At 40.7% G+C, this 21,173-nt stretch overlaps 1 protein-coding gene across 3 annotated transcripts in view; it reads left to right on the top strand.

Moving 5' to 3' along the window:
- Positions 1-21,173, top strand: part of LOC118382565 (dipeptidyl aminopeptidase-like protein 6) — a 337,979-nt gene that overhangs the window by 103,361 nt on the left and 213,445 nt on the right. Inside the window, exon 1 of one of the 3 annotated variants that reach the window (XM_052503594.1) lies at positions 8,228-8,754. The exons of the other annotated variants lie outside the window; for them this stretch is intronic. Within the exon in view, the coding sequence (XP_052359554.1) occupies positions 8,701-8,754 (54 nt within the window). The 5' untranslated portion in view covers positions 8,228-8,700. Of the gene's footprint in view, positions 1-8,227; positions 8,755-21,173 lie in introns of those variants that run through there. 3 annotated transcript variants of the gene reach the window in all.

The raw sequence follows: 21,173 nt of genomic DNA, 5'->3' as shown, positions 1-21,173 counted from the left end.
CTAGGAACAGTGGGTTAACTGCCTGTTCAGGGGCAGATTGACAGATTTGTACCTTGTCAGCTCGGGGATTTGAACTTGCAACCTTTCGGTTACTAGTCCAACGCTCTAACCACTAGACTACCCTGCCGCCCCAACGAAATGTGTAATACAAAGGGCAATTTAGAATCTCTAAGAAACTTTTCAGGAATATTATCCAGGCCTGTGGCGTTGGAGCATTTAAGCTCTGCTAGCATACTGGCTAATTTGGCTGTTGCTACCTTTGCAAAAGAAAGAGTTTGGCTGAATCCCTAATTTGGCATAATACTTCTTGACTTGGTCGCTTCTATACAAACAAGAACTGGCGGGTAGCTTGCTAACCAGCTTGCTGGCAACAGAAGTAAAAAAGATTGTTGAATTCTATGGCACCCTCTGCTTTTTTACTTACCATCTCCCCCCTGATGTTCAGCCCAATAGTGTTTAGTTTGTTTTTGGTAGTACAACTACAGACTAATTCCTCAAATTATTTCCAAAGCTTTTTAGGATCATTTTTGTTCTCAATGATACTATCAGCAAAGTAACCCCTCTTAGCTTCATCCATCCTGTTCTTTGCTTCATTTCTGTTTATATAGGACAAAATCAGGCTGCTCTTGAGAGTTCTTATATTTCTTAAAGGCCTTATTCCTTGCTTAGATAGATTCTAGAATCTCATGATTAAACCAAGGGCTAGATCTCTGCATTACTCTGACCCGTCTAATGGGAGCCATCACATTCACCACATCAAGGAATCTACATTTAAAGGCTTCCCAGGCACTGTCTACCCCTACACTATCCAGCACAGGTGACCAGTCAATTTTACCCACTTGCTCCCTAAACATTTCAATACAGTATTTTTGAGTACTCTGATTCGAACACATTTGTGACACTTAAATATATCTTTAAAAACCCTCCTTGTGCAAAATGTAATACAATGATCACTGATTCAGTAGACTATTACTCCACTCTGTGATATTTTGGATTTATCAGACACGAATATTAAGTCAATTGTACTCTGCGCTGTTTCACATGCCCTGGTGGGATATTTTATCATTTGGGTCAGAGCAAGTGATCTACATAAGTCCATAAATACACTGTGGGTTGGGCTATCCTTTTTGCAGGCATCAGTATTGAAATCCCTTAACAAAATGATTTCCTTCACCGGGGAATCGTTACAGTTTTGTTGTCAACTCATTTGTCTGTATTTTTTGGATTTCTTTGTTCAACTGGTCGTACATTCCATAGTTTGTGCCTTTTGAGCTCTCTTCCTTTTCTTTGAACCATGATTTTCCATGAAGTGCTAAGAACAAGCTATTATGGGGCGCGAGCCATGATGCGATGTGCCTCCCATTCTATGTACTCACGAAAATTTAATTATTTGTACTTGGTCTTGTGAAATGTTCAGTTTAGTAGATATAAACTCATGGTTTCTACTCTGAACAAAAATATAAACATGTAAAGTGTTGGTCCCATGTTTCATACGCACAAAAATATTATTTCTCTCAAGGTTTGTGCACAAATTTGTTTACATTCCTGATAGATAGAATTTCTCCTTTGCCAAGATATTCCAGCTACCTGACAGGTGTGGCATATCAAGAATCCAATTAAACAGCATGATCATTACACAGGTGCAAATTGTGCTGGGGACAATAAAAGGCCACTCTAAAATGTGCAGTTTTGTGACACAACACAATGCCACAGATGTCTCAAGTTTTGAAAGAGCGTGCAATTGGCATGTTGACTTCAGGAATGTCCACCAGAGCTGTTGCCAGATAATTTAACCTTTCTGGGAACGGGGGCAGTATTGAGTAGTTTGGATTAACCTCTTAAGTCGACCCTCTACCTTTTTGAACATTCTGTTAAAAATCGCGCAACATTTCAGCGCCCTGCTACTCATGCCAGGAATATAGTATATGCATATGATTAGTATGTGTGGATAGAAAACACTCAGACTTTTATAAAACTGGTTAAATCACGGCTGTGACTATAACAGAACGTGCGTTTCATCGAAAAGTGCAGGAAAATCTGATCACTGAAAATGGAAAAATATATCCATGCGCCACTTCAACCGATTGATAAAGGTGAACCACATTAAATGGGGCCGAGGTTGCAATACCTACAGCTTCCACACGATGTCAACAGTCTTGTCATTTGCCTAGGCTTTGTTTCTTGGTCAAACGAACAAGAGACAGCCCATTTCTTCAGGTCTCCGACCGGATATTTTGGTTGAGATTTACCCGGACATTATTTCCAGACGTACAGCTATAGAATATACATCGCCTCGTGATCAATTTGATCGCTTATTAACGTTTACTAATACCTAAAGTTGCATTACAAAAGTATTTCGAAGTGTTTTGTGAAAGTTTATCGTCAACTTTTTTAATTTTAAAAAATGACGTTACGTTATAAAACACTATTTTTTTCATTGATCACACAGTCTTCATAGATCGATATCTAGGCTATATATGGACCGATTTAATAAAAAAAAAAGACCCAATAGTGATGTTTATGGGACATCTAGGAGTGCCAACAAAGAAGATGGTCAAAGGTAATGAATGTTTTATATTTTATTTGTGCGTTTTGTGTAGCGCCGACTATACTAATTATTTTGTTTACGTCCCCTGCGGGTCTTTTGGGGTGTTACATGCTATCAGATAATAGCTTCTCATGCTTTCGCCGAAAAGCATTTTAAAAAATCTGACTTGTTGCCTGGATTCACAACGAGTGTAGCTTTAATTCAATACCCTGCATGTGTATTTTAATGAACGTTTGAGTTTTAACGAGTGCTATTAGCATTTAGCGTAGCGCATTTGCATTTCCAGATGTCTAGATGGGACGCCTGCGTGTCAGGTAGGAGCAAGAGGTTAATAAGGTGCCCTATGTAAACTGCCTGTTACTCAGGCCCAGAAGCTAAGATATGTATGGTAGTATGGATAGAAAATACTCTAAAGTTTCCAAAACTGTTAAAATAATGTCTATGAGTATAACAGAACTGATATGGCAGGCGAAAACCTGAGGAAAATCCATCCAGGAAATGCTATTATTTTGAAATGGCTGTTTTTCCATTGAAAGCCTATCCACCATACAAAGACATATGACCCAGTTCACAATCTCTATGGCTTCCACTACATGTGGCCAGTCTTTAGGCATTGTTTCAGGCTTTTACTCTGAAAAATGAGGGAGAAACACCACTTTAAATGAGTGGACAGTGGACATTTCCAGCAATGTTTGCTGCACATGACCGGGAGCACACATTCTTGTTTTTCCTTTTCTATTGACGGAGATATTTTCCGGTTGAAATATTATCGATTATTTATGACAAAAACAACCCTGAGGATTGGTTATAAACATCGTTTGACATGTTTCTACAAACTTTTATCTTGCTGCTGTGACTGCGCTTTGTGCCAATGGATTACTGAACAAAACACACCAACAAAACAGAGGTTAATATACATAAAGAGGGACTTTATTGAACAAAAACGTAACATGGAGTCTTGTGAGTGCAACCATATGAAGATCATCAAAGGTGAGTGATTCATTTTATCGCTATTTCAGACTTTTGTGACTTCTCTACTTGACTGGTAACTGTATGTAATGTTTTGTTAGCTGGGTGCTGTCTTCAGATAATCGCATGGTATGCTTTCGCCGTAAAGCCTTTTTGAAATCTGACACAGCTTGGATTAACAAGAAGTTTATCTTTAAGATTATGTTTAACACTTGTATGTTTTAGGAATTTTTATTATGAGACTTCTGTTGTTTGAATTTGTCGCTCTGCAATTTCACTAGCGGAACACCTATCCCTAATAGGATTTAATAGTAATTTCTCTACCATAAGCCACCTCCATTGTTGTTTTAGAGAATTTGACAGTACGTCCAACCGGTCTCACAACTGCACTGCACGTGTATGGCGTCGCGTGGGAGAGCGGTTTGCTGATGTCCATGTTGTGAACAGAGTGCCCTATGTTGGTGGTGGGGTGGTTATGGGCAGGCGTAAACTGTGGACAACGAACGAACACAATTACATTTTAATGATGGCAATTTGAATGCACAAAAATATTGTAGCAAGTTCCTGAGGCCTGTTTTTTTTTTATGTATCTGTGACCAACATATGCATATCTGTATTCCCAGTCATGTGAAATCCATAGATTAGGGCCTAATGAATTAATTTATTAAATGGACAATATTTTGGAATTGCCTTCAGTGCCTCTTTAGGCCTTATAGTTTTTTTCTCATTTTGTCTCCTCACCCCAGTCTCATAAACTATGGGAATTGGTGAGTCTGTGTTCAATAATGAAAAAAAAAGTGAACATGGAGACCTATGAAGTGAGGGATTGTTAACAATCCCATAGTTAACATCTGAAACACTCAGCAGCCTCTGCTTTCAAACACACTCCTGCTCTTTCACTACCACTCACTGTTCTGTTTGTGTTCAAATCCATCCTTTTTTCTTAAGGGATACGTACTATTGACTGCACTGCTGAAGGGGTGCTCAGTCCTTGGAATGGAACATTTAAATGCTCTATAAAGTTCTGGACGCTATCTTAAACTTTGTCAGAGCACTCAGTAATTTTCAAAATTTGTTGCTCTGTAATTCAGAGATTCACTGGATTTATGGTAATCGACCGATCAAAACAAATTATATTTTATTTGTCACATGCGCCGAATACAACAGGTGTAGTAGACCTTACAGTGACATGCTTACATACAAGCTCTTAACCAACAATGCTTTATGAAGTTACATTATTTTTTTTAAATAAATGTTAAGTAAAAAATAGATAAGTAGAAAATAAAAGTAACAAATAATCAGTTGGAACGGAGTGAACGTTGAAGTGAGAACATTCAACATTTGCACAACACTTTTAATAGGCTAGTCAAGGTGGAGAACTATAAGGGGGATGTGTTTTCAGACACACAGTAGCTGATGATATGTGCTGTATACATTAATATTAACTCAACAAAATAAATAGAATAAAATGTTCAATTCAGTTGTTCTCAATAGATTAACTAAGATTATGAATACTCATATTTGTCATTCACAGAGACCTGAGCTATTCTTAAATATTTAATTTTAATTTTACCAGGCAAGTGCCTTTTCCTGCCCCAGCTATTGGCTGTGTCAACTTCCCAACTCAGACCTCCCACAGAAAAATGCTGTGCTTGCACCTGTGTTAGTCTGCCAGATGGACCTGCTGAGATTGTGCTGCAGGATTTTCTCCAAATCTCTTTCAAAGATCCAAGGCCTCGGGCCTAATACCTAAATATCTATAATTGATTTACTTTATGGGCTTACTGAGACTTGCTGTCCGATAATGATGTGGTTCAATACATTGTTGATGAGCCACTTCCAAATGGAACTAAAACTAAATTGGGATCCTTAATTTAAGAAAACTAACTGAAACTATTTTTTAAAATGACATAGATGCAGAAAGTAAACAGAATAGTGGGTCAATTTCCGCAACAACTGAGACTGTTGAACCGTGAGGCTCAATTTCTCTGTTTTGTTGCCCTGGCTACCACGCTGTAATCAGCATGAAGCGAGCCCATGCACATGGGCAGATACTGTGTGACTGACTGACTGTGAGAGCAAAGCGTTGCCTCTTGCTCATCTCAATATCCTAGCCTATTCATTGATGATGGTTCTGCTTTACTGAAGTTGCTAGTGCACAATTCTGACTCTGTCTGCCTGGTGGCCGAACCTGTCTATACTGTGCCCCACCTCTCTCTCCCCGTCCCTCGCAAGCTCACCATGAAAGATACAAGTGTTTGTGTTCAAGACAACTAATCAGTCTCCTCGTTCCAAAAATACTGAATCCTAGGAGTCGATTCCTAGCAGAAGCGAATCTTGACACTCAGAAATGGGAGTCGGGGGCCTCCCGGGAGGCGCAGTGGTCTAAAATCAAATCAAATCAAATCAAATCAAATTTATTTATATAGCCCTTCGTACATCAGCTGATATCTCAAAGTGCTGTACAGAAACCCAGCCTAAAACCCCAAACAGCAAACAATGCAGGTGTAAAAGCACGGTGGCTAGGAAAAACTCCCTAGAAAGGCCAAAACCTAGGAAGAAACCTAGAGAGGAACCGGGCTATGTGGGGTGGCCAGTCCTCTTCTGGCTGTGCCGGGTAGAGATTATAACAGAACATGACCAAGATGTTCAAATGTTCATAAATGACCAGCATGGTCGAATAATAATAAGGCAGAACAGTTGAAACTGGAGCAGCAGCACAGTCAGGTGGACTGGGGACAGCAAGGAGCCTTCATGTCAGGTAGTCCTGGGGCACGGTCCTAGGGCTCAGGTCAGTTGAAACTGGAGCAGGAGCATGGCCAGGTGGACTGGGGACAGCAAGGAGTCCTCATGTCAGGTAGTCCTGGGACATGGTCCTAGGGCTCAGGTCCTCCGAGAGAGAGAAAGAAAGAGAGAAGGAGAGAATTAGAGAACGCACACTTAGATTCACACAGGACACCGAATAGGACAGGAGAAGTACTCCAGATATAACAAACTGACCCTAGCCCCCCGACACAAACTACTGCAGCATAAATACTGGAGGCTGAGACAAGGCACTAAGGTCTAAGGCACTGCATCGCAGTGCTAGCTGTGCCACAAGAGATTCTGGGTTCGAGCCCAGGCTCCGTCGCAGCCGGCTGCGATCGGGAGTCCCATGGGGCGGCACACAGTTGGCCCAGCGTCGTACGGGTTAGGGAGGGTTTGGCCGGCAGGGATATCCTTGCTCATCGCGCACTAGCGACTCCTGTGGCTGGCCGGGCGCAGTGCACTCTGACCAGGTCGCTAGGTGTACAGTGTTTCCTCCAACACATTGGTGCGCCTGGCTTCCAGGTTGGATGTGCATTGTGTCAAGAAGCAGTGCGGCTTGGTTGGGTTGTGTTGCGGAGGACACATGGCTCTCGACCTTCGCCTCTCCCGAGTCCATACGGGAGTTGCAGCGATGAGACAAGACAGTAACTACTACCAATTGGATACCACGAAATTGGGGATAAAAAGGGGGTAAAAGAAAAAAAAGAAAATGGGAGTCGACATGCAATGAGTCGAGGAATTAATTATTTTGGAGTCGACTCTCCACCACTACATCATCATCGTTAGCAGTTAGAAAAATGGCAGAGAAGGGCAAGAGACACTAGCAAAGTCCTGTATGGCAATACTTTGAGAAGTTAAATGAGAAGGAAATGCAAACTTTGCGAGTTGGAATTGAGGTACAATAATGGTAGTACAGGTGCTTCACCATCTGAAAGGGACGCACCGCACCGTGAGACCCAAACCGTTGCTGGTAGCAGCACAGCTGCATTGAGAATTCACTTGGAATTGTATGTATTTTACTTCATGGGAAACCGATACAAAAATGTCTGTTTTAAATGTTAAAAAAGCTTCACAACCCTACTTCAAACCTTTCAGAATATATTTGGTGTTCTGTTATTTTTTCTCTCCAGTTTTTTGTTCTTCAGATGTTATTTGCCACTGCTGAGATTACTTGTTACAGACACGTGTGCTTCCCTCATCTTTGGGAAGAAACTCAATATTTTCCAAGTCCACCTTTTAGCCCATCTCTCATCCCCACTCCTCCAAACCTCATGCCGCTTATTTAGTGGAAGCATCCGCGCTAAGGCAGGCAGGTTGTGCTGGTGTAATTGAAAAAAATATATATATATATTTTGGCACTTTGGCTCACCACCCCGCAGCCTTAAATGCTACATAAATAAAACATCTCGTATTGCGCCAGGGACCTATCCTCGGAGGAGGCGTTGTCATTTACGAGGCGTGAGGCTGCGCGCATAAATATCACTGGAGTTTTATCACAGCCCACCACTGGGACTGATTGAATTGATCCATAGTTTGGCAACATACATGTAAATGGACACTCATGGAAACACACACTCACACAAATCAGTACCCTCCTGTTCAGTCAAATACACAGACTCTCCCTCTGTCTCACAATATTAGTGAATCCCTCTCATTCACCAAGTCAATGTGCACACATACATGCGAGCGTCAACACACACCCACACTTTAAAATAAAATATAAAAAAAAACACTTTTGGCTCACTAAAGTTGCTATAGTACACCCTTGGCTGTGCATTCTGACAGATGCCTCTTCTATACCTAGCCCGCAGCTTAGGCGCAAAGCTCCAATTTAGCTCAGGTGCTGAACCCACCAAAAAAGAGTCAGTATCTTATGGGAAAGAGCTTTAAGTAGAGAGGGGGGAAGAGGGAGGAAAACAAGGATGGGAGTCTAGAGTTGTAGGAAAGGACTTGGATAGACAGAGACGGATAGACCAAGCGAGGGAATCGAGAGTCGATAACAAGTTTGAGAGACTGGATGAGAGAGTGAAAGAGGGATGGAGAAAGAGCTAGAGTGGGGGAGAGCGAGAGAAAAAGGGGGGAGCAGGAAAGACTACTAGTAGCGAGAGGCTAAAACACACACACATTCCAAAGCTGCCCCTCCCCAGAAACAGATTGCGCAACCCACAAGACAGGAGCCTTGTCGTGGTGTGATTGTTTCACTGGAGAGAGAAAGTACAGCTTGGAGTGTGCCAGCCAACGGGGGGTTCCTGAGTGTATGTGTCTGTGTTTGAGAGAGGGCTACGCTAATCTTCCCACTCCACACCGAAGACTTCAATCACACTGAGGGAGAGGCAGAGGAGTGCTTTTTGAAGAACCTTGTGTTCGAATCAGCCATGCTAATAGTTACGCAGATGCAACAGAATGCCACCTTCTCCAAATCAGAAAAGGTAAGGGCTCTCACCCTAATCTACATATTGTAACATTGAGCTTTTTTTAATTGTTCTGTGCTCTTTAATTGTGGAGTTGTAAGTTATTGCATATTGAAAATATTTATTGTTCTCTTATGATTACTACATGAAAATTATTTGCACCATCACACCTTTTTTAATGACAATCATAAGCGGTAGTTGTTGCCGTATTCACTCTATGTGCATGCATGCATTGCCGTTCCCGGCTCCCCCAAAGGCGATGGAGTTCAAATGGGGTGATATATTTTCCATTGGCATAGCCTGGAGAGGAGTGGACAGCTCTTCAATAAGTCGAGGTGCAGCCAAAAAAGTACAAGAACATCCAAGAAAATGGAGCGTATCACTTGCTCACTATTAAAAAATATTTTATTATGCTTTTCGAGTTAAATGATATTCAGCTTTTAATTATGAGCAAGAATTACACCTTGATGCATTTGGCATAGCTAGGCACCAGAGTGTGACGCAGGAGCTTTTTGCATTCGGCACGGTCATGGGCAGGTGTCCCCCCTTAGTGGTAGCCTTCATAACTCTCCTCCCTTTCTCAAGGCTCCTGGAGGTCGGAGTTCAAGCAGGGGCTTGAGCTGCCTTGTTAAATCATCCACAGTCCTATTTATGTATTTATCTGCTTATTTGGGCCCCTCTTTGTCTCGACGTAATGAGTCAGGACTGCTGTGTATTAGCATTTTTACTCTCTGTATGGTGGTGAGTCTTATGGAGTTCTCTCTAGTTGGTTGGACTTTCAATCCTTTTCTTGTGAAAGTGATTCAGTAGATTGAATTGTAGACTGACATGTAGTTTTGAGCCACAATCCTGTGTTTCAACTCAATGGGAGCCCCATAATCTTGGTTTAAAGCAGAACAAGTAACATTGTTGGGATATGTAACCACTCTCCAATTCATAGATAAAGCTATGTATGTAAAGACCGACAGTCCATGAGATTTAATTTTTTAATAAAAACAAAAAGTTTCAACAAATCTATAAATGTGTTTTCTTATGTATTGGATCTTCTTGTCCAGCTCCTGTTATTAATTTGGATGTGCTTAAAAACCCTTTCATTTCTTGGCCAGACAACCATGATGTTGCTTCCATCCACGTAGTAGGTTCTGTAGTGTTAATGTCAGTAATGTGATCAACCAGGATCCACTGCCTGGTATCCCTTTGTTCTTAAACCTGGGTTCACGGCTTTGGTACTACTGAGATCAGGGGTGTATTCATTCCGCCAACTCTGCTGCAAAACGTTTCTTAGACTGAAGAAAACTAAACAGGGATGGGCCTACCAGAATTTGTCCAATAGAAACTCTTGTTTTGCTCTGTTTACTTTAGTTTGGTTCGTAAGTGGTTTGCGTAATCAATACACCCCAGATGACTTAGAGCCCGATGGCAGCCTGATGTGTAATATGGCGAGGCCTGTATGTTATTGATGTGCCAGCATTAATACAAAGTTTCACATTCCCCCCTCTTACCTTCCCGAGCGAGTAACATCACTCCTTTTTTGTTAAGACGTTTCATTTCCCAGCTAATGTGTCTAATTCCACTCGCTCTCTCTCACGCTACAGTACTCCAAGCCTTCTCCCCCATGAAATATAGTGCCCCAGCTCAGACGGATATCTTTCTCTTTGAACAATGATCATGCTTTAACTCCGAGGTGGGGAGATAAGTCCTGGGTTTAGAGACGTTCGTTGATGGTTTATTTGGGAGTGGAACGTGGTGATGTATTATGGGATGAAGAATTGTGTTTTTTATGTAGTCGTTTGGAAGTGAGATGGATTCTGCTAGGGTGGACAGATGCAGGACTAGATGTGGCTATTGACAGCCAGTGTCGTAGGGCAGCATTTCCCAAACCTCTCCTCAGTTACCTTCAGCCTTTACATGATCTATTTGAGAACTAGCTGGTTCAACTTGTCAACTAATCATAGTCAAGCCCTTTACTAGTCCAATCAAATCAAATCAAAATAAAATACAATTTTATTGGTCACATACACATTGTTAGCAGATGTTAATGCAAGTATAGCGAAATGCTTGTGCTTCTAGTTCCAACAGTGCAGTAATATCTAACAAGTAATCTAACAATTCCCCAACAACTAGCTAATACACACAAATCTAAAGGGGTGAATGAGAATATGTACATATAAGTATACGGATGAGCGATGGCTGAGCGGCATAAGCAAGGTGCAGTAGATGGTATAAAATACTGTATATACGTGTGATATGAGTAATGTAAGATATGTAAACATCATTAAAGTGACATTATTTAAAGTGCCATTGTTTAAAGTGACTCGTGGTCCATTTATTAAAGTGTCTGGTGATTGGGTCTCAATGTAGGCAGCAGCCTCTGAGTTAGTGATTGCTGTTTAGCAGTCTGATGGCCTTGAGATGGAAGCTGTTTCTCAATCATGTGTGCTCGTCAGGTGTGCTAGGTGTTCCGGTGCCATGCATTGAAATGCATATCTTTCTTGTGGATTTCTTTTGCAAAATAACTATGAATTAACAGATTTATTTTCAGACAATTTTCAACATATAACATCAAATTAAGGTGTTGGACATTCACTGTATTTTCAAGGGACAATAGCAGATCAATTTCGCTCCAGAGAAGTAGCTCATTGTTCCCTCGTTGGCAACCTTGCTTCTAAATAACGTTAGCTAGCTATCAAGCTAGCCAGGTTTCCTTAGCAGCTTGTACACAGGCCGGCTAGGACCACTGATTGTCCCCAGTGTGGCTGTTTGGATCTCTGCTGTTTGTTGCCGTTTCCATCTGCCCTGTGACCTGCCCAATCTGGAACTGCTTGGAGTAACAACAGCGTAGCCTACATTGCTACCATGACAAAGACCAAAGCCAGTATGAGTACCGTTGAGGACAGTGGTGTCTCTCTATCACAGGTGAATTCACTTTTTAAATTAACAAAAATAGTTCTACATGCGTTGTTACAACAACAAGAAAATAGCTTCAAGTGTTGTATCCAAATACTGATGGAGTCAACTAATAAAATAATGGATGATCTGACCAGAGAGGTCCGGGACCTGAAGAACAGTTTATAGTTCTCCCAGGATCAGCTCAATGAGTTTAAACAGGAGAACAGCAAGATGAAACATATATGTAAGTTATTGACATAGGACATCAGTTCTGTATGTGAATCCATGATAACAATGACCGAGAAATCTGATTTATCTTGAGGGACAATCAAGGATAGCAGAATCTCCACATGAGACCTGGACAGAGTCTGAGGACAAAGTGAGGGAAATGATCAATGGGGAATTTGAAGATGGACCACAGGAAGATTGAGATCCTGGGCCTGGCCCAGGTGCCAGGCCCAGGACAATAGTGGTCAAATTCCTGATGTTCAAGGACAAGGTAGCTGTTCTGGATAGAGCCAAGAACTTGACAAGAACATACATCTTCCTCAACAAGGACTATCCTGAAGCTGTGCGCCAAAAGAGGAAAGAACTTATCCCAGTCATGAAAGCTGCCAGAGCGCATGGGGACATTGATTACATCCACTATGACAGACTCATTGTCCACCCTCCCAAACACTTCCCAAAAGCATGGAAGGGATGACAGCACAGACACACACACTTATACACACCAACTGATTGATGGACTGTTGAAGAAGGTTTTTTCTTGCTTTGTTTGTTCTTTTCCATAATTATGTCTATCTCCGATAAGCTACCCAGGAAATGGCTAAAATGAAATCAATAACTTGCTAACATCCGATAACGTTCATATGTTAGCAATTTCTGAGACTCACTTCGATAATTCCTTTGATACAGCACTAGCAATACACAAAAACAATTTGGAGCACAAATTGGTTTACTTCCCTGTTACTGAGCATTTCTTCTTTGCCAAGATAATCCACCTGACAAGTGTGGCAAATCAAGAAGATGATTAAACAGCATGATCATTACACAGGTGCACCTTGTGTTGGGGACTAAGTTGTCACACAACACAATACCACAGATGTCTCAAGTTTTGAGGGAGTGTGCAATTGGTATGCTGACTGCAGGAATCTCCACTAGAGCTGTTGCCAGAGAACTGAAAGTTTGTTTCTCTACCATAAGCAACCTCTAACTTCGTTTTAGAGAATTTGGTAGGACATCTAACCGGCCTCACAGCCGCAGACCACGTGTAACCACGCCAGCCCAGGACCTCCAAATCCGGATTCTTCACCTACAGGTTTGTCTGAGGGGGGTGCTGAGGCATATTTATGTCTGTAATAAAGCCCTTTAGGGGGAAAAAAATCATTCTGATTGGCTGGAACTGGCTCCCCAGTGGGTGGGCCTATGCCCCCCTGTGCCCTTGCCCAGTCATGTGAAATCTATATGAACTATATGAACTTATATGAACTGTAACTGAGTGAAATCTTTGAAATTGTTAAATTGTTGCATTTATATATTGCATTTATATTTTTGTTCAGTATTTATATTTTTGTTCAGTATACCAACTACAGAAGAGGCAGGAATGTATATGGGGGAGGTGTTGCTGAGGGGAGGACAGCTCATAATAATGTCTGGAATGGAGCGAATGGTATGGCATCAAATACATGGAAACCATGCGTTTGATTTATTTGATACCGTTACGCTAATTCCGCTCCAGCCATTACCCCTAGCCAGTCTCCCCAATTAAGGTGCCACCAACCGCATGTGTGCTGTATATATTCAGAGGCATATCCTTGTAATGTTTAGAGAGGATCTCATGTTGAGTGTTGTGATTGCAGGTTCACCTGCCTCATCTAAAGCTAACAGTCAGCAGTGCTAACAGTCAGCATCTGGATAATGTGTGTGAAATACTTGATTTTGTATGTGGGTCTTTCTATAAATAATGGGGCCAATGTGTGACATTGGGATCAACATTTCAAAATGTTTTGAAACAAAAGTAAAAAGGATTTTCATGCAGTTTCACGTGTACTTAAAGGAATAGAAGTAAATATATGCAAATTGGCCCATGACTCCACCTATACAACAACATAGACCTAGGACTATACATCCTTGAAGCAGGGTTCATACACACATTGCCAAGTCAAATTCAAGCACTTAATTGTAATTTTCAAGTACTAATCATTTATATAATTGTACATACACTGAGTTGGCTAGGGTAGGCCATCATTGTAAGTAAGAATTTGTTCTTAACTGACTTGCCTAGTTAAAGGTTAAATAAAATAAACATATAAGGCATAATATAGAATGACTACCTCATCTCTGTACCTCAGTTGAGCAGTGAATTTCAAATACAGAATCATCCCCCCCCCCAAATCTATGGCAAGACTTGAAAATGGTTGTCCAACAATGGTCAATGACCAATTTGACAGAGCTTGAAGAATTTTGAAAAGAATAATGGGATAATATTGTACCATCCAGGTGGAAAAGAGACAATTGTAATCACTGCCAAAAGGGGAAACTAACGTGTATTGATCAGGGGTATGAATACTTTCTGAAGGCACTGTACAGTATGTGGCCAACGCAGGCACATAATAAAGACATGATTAGCAGTAGCATCAATCTGACCAAAAACCAGGGTCCTTTTTTAATGGAAGGATTTGTATGGAAAGCCAAATTTAAGCCAAAATTAAATGTTGTCATCCTCAAATTGACCACACATGGTTTTACCGCAACAGAGTAGCGCAACACCCTTCAATTGAAGCGGCGGGAAACAAACAAAAGTGGCCACATCTCTCACAAAAACGGATAAAAATGTAAATCATGGATCATTTTAATGGAGCAGGAGAACTTAGAAATGGGCTACGATAATTGCAAGGACTTTTCAAGCACCAAATTGAGGAAATGTCTGATTTTCAAGGTGCAGTAGGCCTATTCCAGTACTTCTGAGCTCCAAATTCAACTTCACGTATGCTACTTCAAGCCCCCTGTACTGTTTAAAATTTGTCATGTTATTTCATTACCAGATGATATTATGAATAAGCTCACTATGCAATTTTTTGTCATTATATCCAGAATAATTAATAGGAATAGTTAGGTACAACTGTTTTCACCGGCGTAACGAATGAGACACCAAAATATTCTGGCCATTCCATGCGTTCCTTCTGGACATTCCATAGTGCATGCTATCACAAAAGCTGTTCGCCAATTGACTGTCATTCGTAAAATTCCTTTCTGGATCAGATGATGATGTGTGAAAATATCACAGCGTAACTAATCAGCTAGACACCAAATGGCATCAAACAAGTATTATGCATCATTATTGAAGAACCACATTGATGACAGTATCAATTTAGGTTTTACGTATCAAAGTGAGTGACTTTTTCAGTTTGACGCATTCAATTTTGCAATCACATTTATAATTGTTTTATCATTTGTGTGCCCATGAAAACAGTTTTCATCCCGTAAGATAAGGAGACACTAAATGTTACGTAGTTACACTGCATTTCTGAGTTCTCTATACAAAAATCTGTCTTCACAGTTAGATTCAAAATTCTTACAAGGTTCAAGTTCAATGTCTAATTTAACTGATTAATGCTTAATATATGATATAACAACAACTTACGCTGTTTTATGTCACAAGATTTTGGACAAATCCGTCAAGACACCAACCATGATCAAGGGTTAAACACAGGTTTTAAATCAACTCAGGAATTTATCTATGGTCACCCCCTTACAGTGCATTCGGAAAGTATTCAGACCCCTTCACTTTTTCCACATTTTGTTATGTTACAGCCTTATTCTAAAATGGATCATTAGCCGTTGGCGTCGGCTAATGGGGATCCTAGTAACAATGTAATCCCCCCCTGAAAAAAAGGTGTGCTAGTCAGGTGTACTAGTCAGGTGGGTGGGTGTTAGTTCAGGGCTGCAAGAACATTGTGAAACGTCTCATGGTCCACTAGGTGAAGTTTGAGAATCACTGCTATAGGGTTCCCTCTGTTAAGTTTAGTCCTGTATTCCATCCAGAAATGGTCTGTACAGAGAGGAGCTCTGGATTGTGAAGAAAATTACTGCGGAGTGGAAATCACAAAAGGTCATTATTGATTGTTTTCTATCATTATAAAATGACAGATGGTGTAAAATGTAAGACGTATCAACTGATAGAATTTGAACAAGGGGATTGTCTCAGAGGACTTTTGTCTCCCGGACAGATTTCTCATGGCTTTTATAGTCATAATACTTCACAAACAAATCAATAGTGACTTTCAGCCTGTTGCTTTTGTTGTCACTCGCACAACCTTTTCCTTCTCCTGGCCTGAATACCGTATGAAAAAGCAAGGCAGAAGAAATTAAATGCATTGATTTTTCCAAAGAAAAGCGTTGGCTAAAGTTTTAAGGCCAATTACATAGTCTTTGAGTCAAGAATTGGACTTGACTTGCTACCATAACAAATTAAAAAGCCGTCAGATAATGGATTAAGTTTTGGGGTGTAATTACAAAGCTTTAAACAAGTATGGATCTTTAAGCTGCAGCTAGACGTGCTTCTAGTAAGCTGAGGTTTGTGTCTGTGTGAGTGTGTTAGAGGACTTTACGGGTCCACCTGAATACCTGAGACCCGACCCGGGACACAAGCGGGTCCAAAATTAAACCTTTCCCTCGGGTCGGGTTCTTTTTGATTGTCATCGGGTCTTGGGTCTATGTAACTACAACTGATAGACCTGAGTGGACATGACTCTGCATAGCCTATAGCATATTTATTTTATGCTAATAAGGTTAATTTATTGACTTTAATTGGCCTAGCCAACATATGTCACAGGAAGGGCTACAGCTGAAGTCAGAAGTTTACACACACCTTAGCCAAATACATTTCAACTCAGCTTTTCACAATTCCTGACATTTAATCCTAGTAAAAATTTCCTGTCCTAGGTCAGTTAGGATCATAATTTTATTTTAAGAATGTGAAATGTGAAATTTATTTAAGCTTTTATTTCTTTCATCACATTCCCAGTCGGTCTGAAGTTTACATACACTCAATTAGTATTTGGTAGCATTGCCTTTAAACTTGGGTCAATCATTTCGGGTAGCCTTCCACAAGCTTCCCACGATAAATTGGGTGAATATTGGCACATTCCCCCTGACAGAGCTGGTGTAACTGAGTCAGGTTTGTAGGCCTCCTTGCTCACACACGCTTTTTCAGTTCTGCCCACAAATTTTCCATAGGATTGAGGTCAGGGCTTGTGATGGCCACTTCAATACCTTGACTTGTTGTCCTTAAGCCATTTTGCCACAACTGTGGAAGTATGCTTGTGGTCATTGTCCATTTGGAAGACCCATTTGCGACCAAGCTTTAACTTCCTGACTGTTGTCTTGAGATATTGCTTCAATATATCCACACAATTTTCCCACCTCATGATGCTATCTATTTTGTGAAGTGCCCTTCTGCAGCAAAGCACCCCTACAACATGATGCTGCCACCCCCGTGCTTCACGGTTGGAATGGTGTTCTTGCAAGCCTCCCCCTTTTTCCTCCAAACATAACAATGGTCATTATGGCCAAACAGTTCTATTTTTGTTTCATCAGACCAGAGGACATTTCTCCAAAAAGTAAGATTTTTGTCCCCATGTGCAGTTGCAATCCATAGTCTGACTTTTTATGGCAGTTTTGGAGCAGTGGCTTCTTCCTTGCTGAGCAGACTTTCAGGTTATGTTGATATAGGACTCGTTTTACTGTGGATATAGTAACTTTTGCACCTGTTTCCTCCAGCATCTTCACAAGGTCCCCTGCTGTTGTTCTGGGATTGATTTGCACTTTTCGCACGGAAGTACGTTAATCTCTAGGAGAGAGAACACGTCTCCTTCCTGAGAGGTATGTTGGCTGCGTGGTCCCATTGTAACGCCTGTCATCGGAAGGAGTGGACCAAAGTGTGAAAAGTGTTCATGATTTATTTTATTATCAAAAACACTCTAACAAAGTAACAAAACGAAAGAGAACAGTTCTGTCAGGTAAGAGACTAAACAGAAAATAACTACCCACAAACAGGTGGGAAAAAGCCTAAGTATGATTCCAAATCAGAGACAACGATAGACAGCTGCCTCTGATTGGGAACCATACTCGGCCAAAACAAAGAAATAGACAACATAGAATGCCCACCCCAAATCACACCCTGACCTAACCAAATAGAGATATTAAATGTCTCTAAGGTCAGGGCGTGACACCCATGGTGTTTATACTTGCGTACTATTGTTTGTATAGATGAACGTGGTACCTTCAGGCGTTTGGAAATTGCTCCCAAGGATAAACCAGACTTGTGGAGGTCTACAATATATTTTCTGAGGTTTTGGCTCATTTCTTTTGAGTTTCCCATGATGTCAAGCAAAGGGGCACTGAGTTGAAAGGTAGGCCTTGAAATACATCCACAGGTACACCTCCAATTGACTCAAATGATGTCAATTAGCCTATCAGAAACTTCTAAAGCCATGACATCATTTTCTGGAATTTTCCAAGCTGTTTAAAGGCACAATCAACTTAGTGAATGTAAACTTCTGACCCATTGGAATTGTGATACAGTGAATTATAAGTGAAATAATCTGTTTGTAAACAATTGTTGGAAAATTACTTGTGTCATGCACGAAGTAGATTTTCCTAACCAACTTGCCAAAACTATAGTTTGTTAAACCTCTTTGGGCTGCAATCCCGTTACCGGGATGATATGACAACAGCCACTGAAAGCACAGAGCGCCAAATTCAAAACAACATAAATCTCATAATTACAATTCCTCAATCATACATGTATTTTATACCGTTTTAAAGGTATTCTTCTTGTTAATTCCACCACAGTGTCCAATTTCAAATAGGATTTAGAGCAAAAGAACCACAAACGATTATGTTAGGTCAGCACCTAGTCACAATAAAAACATTTTTCCAGCCAAAGAGAGGAGTCACAAAAACCACAAATAGAGATAAAATGAATCACTAACCTTTGATAATATTCATCACATGACACTAATAGGACTTCATATTACACAATACATGTATGTTTTATTTGATAAAGATCATATTTATCTAAAGAAATCTGAGTTTACATTGGCGCGTTACATTCACTAGTTCCAAAAACAGCCAGGGATTTTGCATAACCACATCAATTCAACATAAATACTTATCATAAATGGAGATGATAATACAAGTTATACACATGGAATTATAGATATACCTCTCCTTAATGCAACCGCTGTGTCAGATTTCAAAAAACTTTACCGAAAAAGCAAACCATGCAATAATCTGAGACGGCGCTCAGAACAATCAAGTCAAAATAGCCGCCATGTTGTAGTCAACATAAACCATAAATTACATGCTAAATATTCCCTTACCTTTGATCTTCATCAGAATGCACTCCAAGGAATCCCAGGTCCACATTAAATGCTTGATTTGTTCGATAATGTCCGTTATTTATGTCCAATTGGTTACTTTTAGTTAGCGCGTTTGGTATACATATCCAAACGCTCGTTCTGGTCAGCGTTACGTCGGGCAAAACCTTCAAAAAGTTATATTACAGGTCGAAGTAACATTTCAAACTAAGTACATAATCAATCATTATGATGTTTTTAACATTAATCTTCAATAAAGTTCCAACCAGAGTATTCCTTTGTGTTTTCAGGAGCCATGGAACGCAGGTCGCTATCATATGCAATGCGCATGACCAAAAAATGGCTGACTGCCAGACACCTGATTCATTCTGCTGTCATTCAGTCCCACAACACAGTAGAAGCCTCATTCAAATTTCTATAGACGGGTGACATATAGTGGAAGCCCTAGGAAGTGCAACATCATTAATATCTCAAGCGGATTTCAATGGGACCTGTGTTGAGTACATACCCTGCCACAGATTTCTCACTTCCTGTTTTGATTTCTCCTCAGGTTTTTGCCTGCGATATGAGTTCTGTTATACTCACAGACATCAGTCAAACAGTTTTAGAAACTTCAGAGTGTTTTCTATCCAATACTACCCAATACTAATAATATGCGTATATTAGCAACTGAGACTGAGGAGCAGGCCGTTTACTTTGGGCACCTTATTCATCCAATCTACTCAATACTGCCCCCCAGCCATAAGACGTTTTAATTAACAAGACATTTGTGGAGTGGTTGAAACCTAAGTGTACGTAAACTTCCGGCTTCAACTGTACTTGGCTGATAAACATTTGTTATTTTGTCAATTGTGTCCAGTCTGGTCTAGTTGTCGTCGGGTCCTTTCGGGTTCGGGTCGGATTGTTCTCAGGTCCGGGTCCCTTTTTTAAATCAATGTCCTTGTTCTGTTCAGGTTGAAACTTTTTGCACCCGAGGAGACCTCTAGTGTACATGTGAACTGAATTTGATAGATTTAGACAGGGGGTTCCTTGTAAGTTACTGGGGAAAATATTTCAATACTGTAAATGTGTGTATACAAATATTGTTCAATTCTTTAAAAATTAAAACAAATAGTGACACTGAACAAACACACAGAACAATTTTCTTTCCTTTCTTTCTTCCACTCTATCGTCTCCCTCTCCTCCCACTCTCCACCTCTCAACTCATAATTTCAGGACATCTGGAGGTACAAATAAAACATGGTTTGGCGTGTGCGTTGTGCCGCAGTCAGCAATGCTTGCAGCGACAATAAATAAATCAGTCAAGTAATAAACCAGGGAGGTGCAGCCATGCAGGAAGCATCCTGCTCTGCTAGTCTACCTGTCCTGCAGGCTCCCAACAGCCTTTGTCTCCCAATGACTGACAGGTGACATGCTGAATGCTAACCTGCTAATCGCTAGCAAACCAACCCAATCTCTTTAGTCGAGCAGTCGCAATTTTTATTTTTCATGATATACAAGACACCTGCCCGATTCGCGCTTGTCTCAGTGGACTAATCCATTGCGGAAGCCACAGAGATGGAACAGTCAATCACTCTAAGACGTGATACTGAAATTGTATATGGTTATATTATGAAAAAAGAATGTTGCGACACTAATAAATCGAATAGTTTATAGCAAATGCGCTTTCTCCCGTGTTGGATATGGTCACTGTCCGTGGTTCTGAAAATGTATCTTTAGTGCCCTGTAGAATTGGCACCATTCCCTATGTTTCTATATGTATAATAGCAAAGATAACCAGCATATTGGGATTGAAAACAATGTGGCGGAGCCAGCAACAGCAGAGACGAGGAAACAGCCCTTGCTTTCAACCCTATTCCGACCTGATTCGTTTACTGGGGTGAGTCGGATAATGTAATAATGTGCACAAGCACAAAACACCATATCTGTCATTTTAGTCTCACCCGAATTTGCCATGTCAGTAATTTGTACATGGCAGGAGAGTAACAATTCCAGCCAGAATAACCTACTGTTTTTTGGCAAACTCCAAGATCCCGTGATAATACTAGTCCCGTGAGAATTGACATCCCTGTGATTTGAGAGAAATGTCGGCGGTTGACAGGTGTTGCTCACGGTTTCAGCAAGAAAAAACAATAACTGATTCGATAAATTTAACGATGTGCAGCA

This window comes from Oncorhynchus keta, chromosome 4, assembly GCF_023373465.1.
Source record: "Oncorhynchus keta strain PuntledgeMale-10-30-2019 chromosome 4, Oket_V2, whole genome shotgun sequence".
NCBI classification, from domain to species: Eukaryota; Metazoa; Chordata; class Actinopteri; order Salmoniformes; family Salmonidae; genus Oncorhynchus; species Oncorhynchus keta.
This window is presented reverse-complemented; position numbering and strand designations above follow the sequence as displayed.